The sequence below is a fragment of the Leucoraja erinacea genome, unplaced genomic scaffold, assembly GCF_028641065.1.
Source record: "Leucoraja erinacea ecotype New England unplaced genomic scaffold, Leri_hhj_1 Leri_1050S, whole genome shotgun sequence".
Lineage (NCBI taxonomy): Eukaryota > Metazoa > Chordata > Chondrichthyes > Rajiformes > Rajidae > Leucoraja > Leucoraja erinaceus.
The window spans coordinates 1-8,186 of NW_026575287.1; the positions used below are offsets into that span (position 1 = coordinate 1).

The following is an 8,186-nucleotide window of genomic DNA, read 5'->3' on the forward strand; positions in this document are numbered from 1 at the left end:
TTTGGAGACCAAGGAACCAAGACTGTACCCGGTATCTAAAATCTTTCTCTCGTCCATAGATGGATGATACGGGGGTGCTTGCACATCATGCACCCCTCCTCTCTCCCTCTCTCCTACCACAGGGCGGGCGGAGCACAGGAGCGCCAGTGGGACGAGAATCCCGCGGACCCATGGTTATGGCTCCATCAAGAGGTCCGCGAGGACTTAGCAACGTGTCAATCCCCCCCGGCTGATCCAGGCTTGTGGTCAGGCCTGGCCGAGGCAGCGGGAAGTTACCACGCGGTGGACGGATGAGGGGGAGCGTTCGGGTTAGGGTCAGGACTGCGCAATAACCGTCCCCCCTATTACTCACAAGGGTGGCCAGAGAACGTGGATTTAGGTGTGTGGAGTGTAGCCGCAGCGACGTCCATTGATGCCAACCGCAGTGATGTGTTCGGCTCACTCCCCCTCTTCCACCCCTCCCCAGGTCCTATCACATCCCCCTCTCCTCTCCTCTCCTCTCCCGCCCCTCCTTTCTACTTTCCTCCCCCTCTCCGTCTCCCCTCTTCACCGTCCCTCCCCCTCTCCCTCTCCTCGCTCCGCTCCTCTCTCTCCCCCCCACTCCCCTCTCCTTCTCCTCCCCTCTCCTCCCCCCCCCCGCTCGTCCCTTCCTTCTCCCTCCCTCCCTCCCCTCGCCCTCCCCTCCTCCGCCTCTCTCTCCCCCCCTCCCCCTCCCCCCCTCTTCTCTCCCCTCCCCTCCGCCTCTCCTCCCCTCTCGTCCCTCCCCCGACCCCTCCCGCCCTCCTCCCGACCCTCTCCTCCCTCTCGTCTCCTCTCCCTCCTCCCCTTCCCCTCTCCTCCTCTCCCGAGCTCCCCCCTCCTCCCCTCTCCTCTCCCCTTCCCTCCTCTCTCCTCGCCCTCTCCCCTCTCGAGCCTCCCCCTCCTCGCCTCCCCCCCCCCCCCTGTCTCCTCCCTCCCCTCTCTCTAGACCTCCCTCCCCCCTCTCCCCTCCTCCCCTCCCTCCCCCCCTCTCCTGCTCCTCCCCTCTTTTGCCTCCCACCATCGTCTCCCTCCCCTCCTCTACCTCATCCTTCTCTTTTATGGGTCTCCTCTGAAGAGGGAGCCTGGTCCTCTCGTCACTCCCTCGAGTATCTCCGCCCCTCCCCGCGAGGGTCCCCTCCCCTGCAAGGAACAGAAAGTCTCAGAGTCCGCCTCGGGGACCCGCTCCCTCGCCTCTCCTCATCCTCTCCTCCCTCTCCGGAATCCCCGCTCCTTTCCTCCCCTCTCCTCTCCTCCCTCTCCCTCACCCCTCCCCTCTCCTCTCCTCACTCCCCCCCCCCCCCCTCTCCCATCCCCAAGAGGTACAGATCCAGTGTGCTCAACCAACGCACACACACCCACACATCACTCCAGATTTCAGGGGCAGTTTCTTCCCGGATGTTAGATCAGTCCTACTGTGAACCCCCTTCCTCTCCCAACTTGAGCGCGTCCTGACCCTGATAGATTCAGCTCTCACGCTCCCCCTCATGTTCATTGGAAACTTACACTTGACAACGAAATGCATTTAGCATTCCCTGGAAGAGCGACTGTCTCTCCTAGCAACCAATAAATATTTTACAAGAATATTCGTAGACATTTGCACTCCACCCGATCGGAGGAGGTCAGGGGGCGGGTGGGTGATTGGAACCTCACGTGGGTACAGTCCCGTATGATCATCGATGTCGCCGCATGGAAGCGTGCTGTTCCTGGACCTGCTGGCTCCGCAACGGTCATGCTACCTGCATCATTGGAGGACTCTGTGAAGACTTTCAGTGTCGGACATTTACATTACACTAATCCTGTCTCTACTTGTCCTGTATCTGTCACCTCTCGACCAGCTTCCCTCTATGAGAAACATACTACTGAAGGTGCAGGAGTAGAGGCCCTTCGGCCCTTCGAGCCTGCACCGCCATTCAATATGATCATGGCTGAACATCCCCAATCAGTATCCCGTACCTGCCTTCTCTCCATACCCCCTGATCTCTCTTAGCCCAAGGCCCACCTCTAACGCCCTCTTAAATATAGCCACCTGAACTCTGTGCCCTCAACTACCCTCTGTGGCAAAAGTCCGTTCCACAAAATATCACTTATGTCTCTGTTTGAAAAAAAAGTTCTCTCCTCTCGGTTTTTAATAGGATTTCCCCCTTATCCTACACTTTCCCCTGACTTGTAACGCTGGACCGCCCCCACAAGCGGGATGAGCAATTGTTCCGCATTAGCCTAGGTCCACAACCCCCTTAGGATTTTGTAGTTTCTATAACATCCCCTCATCAATCTTCCTAGAAGAAAGGGGAGCTCTACAACCAAGTCTAATCCAGTCTTTCTTCATAACGACAGTCCTGAGTCCCAGGAAACAGTCTCGTGAACCAATCTAGTCTGCATTCCCTCCATGGCAATAATGCCTTCCTCAGATTTGGAGCTCCTAAGAAACTGTAACTCAGATACTCCATGTGTGGTCTCACCCAGGACCCTGTAGGAACTTCATTAGAACCTCACTGATCCACGACCGCCTCAGATCCTTTTGCAATGAAAGCTAACATACCAGACTTTCGCTTTCTTCACTGCCCTGCTGCATCTGAATGGGTACCTTCAAATGACTGTTAGGGGATAGACTGCCCCGTCTCTCTATCATCTAGGAGGGGTCCCCCGTGGGGCTAATCATGGTATAGAATCTTTCTTTGACCTGGATAGCAGATGCAGGCAGTCTATCTTTACTCAGGCTTTTAAAGACTCCAATACGGGTCCACAGCTTGTCAACCTATCAGAACGGGCAGATAATAGCTGAAAAAGCCTTTCACCCACCGGAACCTCCGAGTGATCACCAGCCCGAGAGAGGTAGACTGTCTAGGCAATTTTTTCCACATTTACCCTTTGAGCGAGTTCAGTCCTTATCACGTATTAGGTGGGCCTTGTGGAGAAAACCGTATCAGCACGGGTTGGAAAAGAAGGGCTATGGTCCTCGTGAAATCCAAAGACGCACCCGTAGTCCATTCTTGATCAAGAATTCCTCAGTCGATTTTTCACATGCTCTGAGTGAGCGTCTATTCTGGCCTCGCTGCGAATCCTGTGTGACCTACAGCTCCTGGATTTGCTCAAATGATTGCCTGTGTCTAGGTATTGCAAGGCTCATTGTCAAGACGGAGGCATGTAGAGAGTTGGACAAACATCCTTTCCGCATACCGGCCGCCACGGCCCTGTGACGCAAGTCTACAAACCCAATAGAGTATCTGCGGACTGCGCACCCCCATGGCCAATGACGGGCTCTGAGGCAACCATGGATATCTTCCCCTGTGGAGAGGCCCACATAGAGGTATAGAAACATAGAAATTAGGTTGCAGAGGAGGAAGGCCATTCGGCCCTTCGAGCCTGCACATTTCTTCGCCATTCAATATGATCATGGCTGATCATCCAACTCAGTATCCCGTACTACCTGCCTTCTCTCCATACCCCCTGATCCCCTTAGCCACAAGGGCACATCATCTATCTCCCTCTTAAATATAGCCAATGAACTGGCCTCGACTACCCTCTGCGGCAGAGAGTTCCAGAGATTCACCACTCTCTGTGTGAAAAAAGTTCTTCTCATCTCGGTTTTAAAGGATTCCCCCTTTATCCTTAAGCTGTGACCCCTTGTCCTGGACTTCCCCAACATCGGGCAACAATCTTCCTGCATCTAGCCTGTCCAACCCCTTAGAATTTTTGTAAGTTTCTATAAGATTCCCTCTCAATCTCCTAAATTCTAGAGAGTATAAACCAAGTCTATCCAGTCTTTCTTCATAAGACAGTCCTGACATCCCAGGAATCAGTCTGGTGAACCTTCTCTGCACTCCCTCTATGGCAATACTGTCCTTCCTCAGATTTGGAGACCAAAACTGTACGCAATACTCCAGGTGTGGTCTCACCAACGAACCTGTACACACAGCTTAGGAGAAGCCCCAGGAATGACCTTGGCTTCACTACACATACAATGACCACTTTGGTCGTTCACGAGTGCACTTTAACGAAACACGCACTCGCTGGAGTTTAGAAGGGATGAGGGGGACACACTTCACTTGAAACTCGTGTGACGAGGGGGGACACTCAGTGGGAAGTCACAGAGTCTAGGACCACTAGGGCACAGCCTCAGAATAAGAGACTTTCTTTTAGGAAGAAAGCCCAGACAGGACGTTTACTTTTAAACAACGAGGCGGGTGATCTCTTGCCCCACCACTGCGCTGTGGAGCCAAACAGTCAGTGTATATACCCAGGCAGGCAGACGGACTAGGCCTCTCTAGATCCTTCAACCACAGCGGGTGTCAGGGGTTTATGGCTATAGAGCAGGAGTTAATGAGGTGAAAGGGATCAGGAATAAGGATCATCCCGTGGTTGAATGTTATGGAGTAGAACTTGATTGGTTGGCGAATGGCCTAAATGCACACTTGTATCCCCTATGGCCTTAATTCCTTGCGGTCTGGGGGCAGGAATTGGCGTGAGAGCCGCTGGACAGACGGATTTGTCTGCAGCACGAGGTCCCATCTTGACCAGTGACCGTCTGGTTGGGGGTGCCGGTGATGTCACACTGGGGAACCGTGGTGACACTGGTCAACTGTTCTGGGGGGGGGGGTGGGGGAGAACCTCTGTCCGTGTGTAGTCGGGGATGATGGTGGCAGACGGGTCAGTTCGGACAACGGCCAATATCATCCACCATCCTCATGGTAAGTTCACCGCCCCCACACCTCCATAAGGCACGGGAGCAGAATCAGGCCATTCGGCCCATCGAGCCTGCACCATTCGCCATTAGAAACATAGAAACATAGAAATTAGGTGCAGGAGTAGAGGCCATTCGGCCCTTCGAGCCTGCACCATTCGCCATTCATATGATCATGGCTGTAATCATCCAACTCAGTATCCCATCCCTGCCTTCTCTCCATACGCCCCCTGATCCCCTTTAGCCACCAAGGGCCAGTTACTCTAGCACTCCCTCTTAAATGAATAGCCATGAACTGGCCTCAACTACCCTCTGTGGCAGAGAGTTCCAGAGATTCACCACGCCTGTGTGAAAAAGTTCTTCTCATCTCGGTTTTAGTAAGGATTTCCCCCCTTATCCTTTAGCTGTGACCCCTTGTCCTGCCGTGGTCCTGATCTATCTCTCCCTCCTAACCCCCATTCTCCTGCCTTCTCCCCATAACCCCTGACACCCGCCCTGATCAAGAATCTATCTATCTATCTCTGCCTTAAAATATATCCACTGACGTGTGGCCTCCACAGCCGTCTGTCTGGCAAAGAATTCCCACAGATTCAACACCCTCTGGCTAAAGAAATTCCTCATCATCTCCTTCCTAAAGGAACCTTCCTCCTTCAATTCTGAGGCTGTGCCCTCTGGTCTTAGACTCTAGACTCTAGACTCTCCCACTAGTGGAAACATCCTCTCCACATCCACTCTATCCGGGCCTTTTATTATTCGGTAAAGTTTCAATGAGGTTCCCCCCCCTCATCCTTCTAAACTCCAGCGAGTGCAGGCCCAGTGCCGACAAACGCTCATCGTATGTTAATCCACTCATTGCTGGGATTGTTCTTGTAAACCTTGTCTGGAGCCTTGGTGGGCCGAGAGGGGCCTGTATCTGCACTGTGTCTCTGACCTAGAGTATGTGGTGATAGATGGTGGGTCGAGGGTCGAGGGTCTCGGTGGGTCGAGGGTCGAGGGTCGGAGGGTCGAGGGTCACGGTGGGTCGAGGGTCTCGGTGGGTCGAGGGTCTCGGTGGGTCGAGGGTCGAGGTCACGGTGGGTCGGGGGTCCACGGTGTCGAGGGTAAACACGTTGGGTCGAGGGTCACGGTGGAAACTGGTCCAGGGTCCTCTGCGGGGTCAAGGGTCTCGGTGGGGTCGAGGGTCTCGGTGGGTCGAGGGTCGAGGGTCACGGTGGGTCGAGGGTCACGGTGGGTCGAGGGTCGAGGGTCGAGGGTCACGTGGGTCGAGGGTCACGGTGGGTCGAGGGTCACGGTGGGTCGAGGGTGGTCGAGGGTCGAGGGTCAACGGTGGGTCGAGGGTCGAGGGTCACGGAGGTGTCGAGGGTCACGGTGGGTCGAGGGTCACGGTGGGTCGAGGGTCACGGTGGGTCGAGGGTCTCGGTGGGTCGAGGGTCTTGGTGGGTCGAGGGTCACGGTGGGTCGAGGGTCGAGGGTCTCGGTGGGTCGAGGGTCGCGGTGGGTCGAGGGTCGAGGGTCACGGTGGGTCGAGGGTCACGGTGGGTCGGGGGTCGAGGGTCACGGTGGGCCGTGGGACCCTGTTTCCGCCCTGTGTCTCTGACCCGCGCCTCTCTTCCACAGACCTGGTGTTAGTGGCCGTGGCCATCTTGACCTTCCTCCTGGTCATCCAGGCTCTCCCGTGTGTGACGGGCAGGTGGAGGCGGCAGAAGGAGAAGTCGCCGTGCCGAGCGCCAGGCCTGGCGATCTCCGCCCCCCGCCCCCCGCCTCCCCTCGCGGCCACCACCGCCACTAGCGGCCTCCCCCGTGGCGTCGAGGACCAGCCGCCCACTCTCTGGCTCTCGCCGCTGACCACTGCCGTGCCCGCGGCCGACTGGGGCCCGTGCCCACCCAACCCCCGGCCAAATGCCTCAAAGGGCCACCTGCCCCTGCCCCTGGCCCCCCCGCCATTCGCCCCAACGTTGGCGCAGTCTCCGGCCATGGTCACCGTCCACCTCGGCTGCCCTGGAGATCGCCCGTCCGCAGAGAGACGGGTCACCGAGGGCGGCCTCCAGGATCGGTCACTCCGGGGAGATTGGCCTTGCCGCGCCCCTCTGCTGGAAGGGGCTTGGACGTCCAAAATGCCCCCTGAGTTGGCGATGCCCGGTGCTAGATGGGACGACGGCCCTCTGTCCTGGACCTGGCTGGACGTCCCTGCCGGAGGGGCCAGAACGCCGCTGGACCCCAGGCCGATGCCGAGCCTGACCGCTGGGCCCATGGGCTGGTTGAAGAAGTCTGTGCTAGGCCTGTCCGCGGGGGTCAAGGGCAGGGACAGGGCTGGCGGTCACTCTCATCTCTCCTCCCCACGCCTGCCCGGCCGGTCTCGGGGCAGAGACAGACCCCCGGCCACCCCACCCCCCACCCCGCCCCCCAACCCCACGAGATGGCTTTGTGGAAATCGCCCTGGACGAGACCCCCCCTCCCCGGCAGAGGGTCCCGGGGTCTCCAGGCCTGTGGGAGTTCTGGAGGACCCTCCCCAACTCCATCCTGGGCTGCTTGCTTCCACCGGGCGGAAGAGGAGGAACGTCCCGGCCCTGGTCCCGGGGCCCTGGGTGGGGAGGGGGTGTGGGGGACCCCCGGGCAACGGCCGGGGGCAAGATGCTGCCCCTCCTCCCCTGGCCCGGAGGCCCCCCCCTGCCCTGGGGCAAAGCCCTGGGCCGACATCCTCTTCCAGGACCTCTTCCGGGAGGGGGGCCCCCACCCACCTGGCCCCCCCCTGCCCACCCAAACCACCCCTCCCCATTCCAGCCCCTCAATCCCCCCCCCAGCCAGACCGCGACCACCTCCCAACTGGAGCCCCCCGATAATTTGCCCCCCCCCCTCATGAGAGACCCCCACCCAAAAATGCCCTACTCAGTCAATGTCCCCATCCCAGCCAGGGGGCCCCTCCCCAGCCAGCGACCACCTCCCACTGGAGCCCCCCAAATAATTTGCCCCCACCCTCATGCAAGGTCCCCCCCCATTGAGAGACCCCCACCCAAAATACCCTACTCAGTCAATGTCCCCTCCCATCCAACAGCCCTCCCCGGGGCCCCTCCCCTTACAAAATGACCCTTCACCAACTGGAGCCTACCCCACCACGGCACCCACACCCACCCCCCCCCCCAACCCCCCCCCCCCATGAAAGACCCCACCCCAAAAATGCCCTACCCAGTCAATGTCCCCATCCCAGCCAGGGGCCCCTCCCCATTCCAGCCCCTCTTCCCACTCAATCCCCCCTCTCCAGGAGCCCCCGATAATTTGCCCCCCCCCTCCCCCCTCCCCCACCCCCCTCCCCCCTCATGAGAGACCCCCCCAAAATGCCCTACTCAGTCAATGTCCCCATCCCAGCCAGGGGCCCCTCCCCATCCAACCCCTCCCTCCAACAAAATGACCCTTCACCGTTAAGAGACCCTACCCACCACGGCACCCACCACCCCCCCCCCCCCCCAACCAGTCCCCCCCCCCCCCC

The 8,186-nt window shown here is 58.6% G+C and overlaps 1 protein-coding gene across 1 annotated transcript; it reads left to right on the forward strand.

The window, feature by feature from the left end:
- The first annotated feature begins 4,651 nt into the window (after positions 1-4,651).
- LOC129715184 (basic proline-rich protein-like) lies at positions 4,652-7,664 on the forward strand. The gene is made up of 3 exons (XM_055665048.1): positions 4,652-4,709; positions 6,320-7,287; positions 7,611-7,664. The coding sequence occupies exons 1-3, from the start codon at positions 4,652-4,654 to the stop codon at positions 7,662-7,664; spliced, it is 1,080 nt and encodes a 359-aa protein (XP_055521023.1).
- The last annotated feature ends 522 nt before the right edge of the window (positions 7,665-8,186 follow it).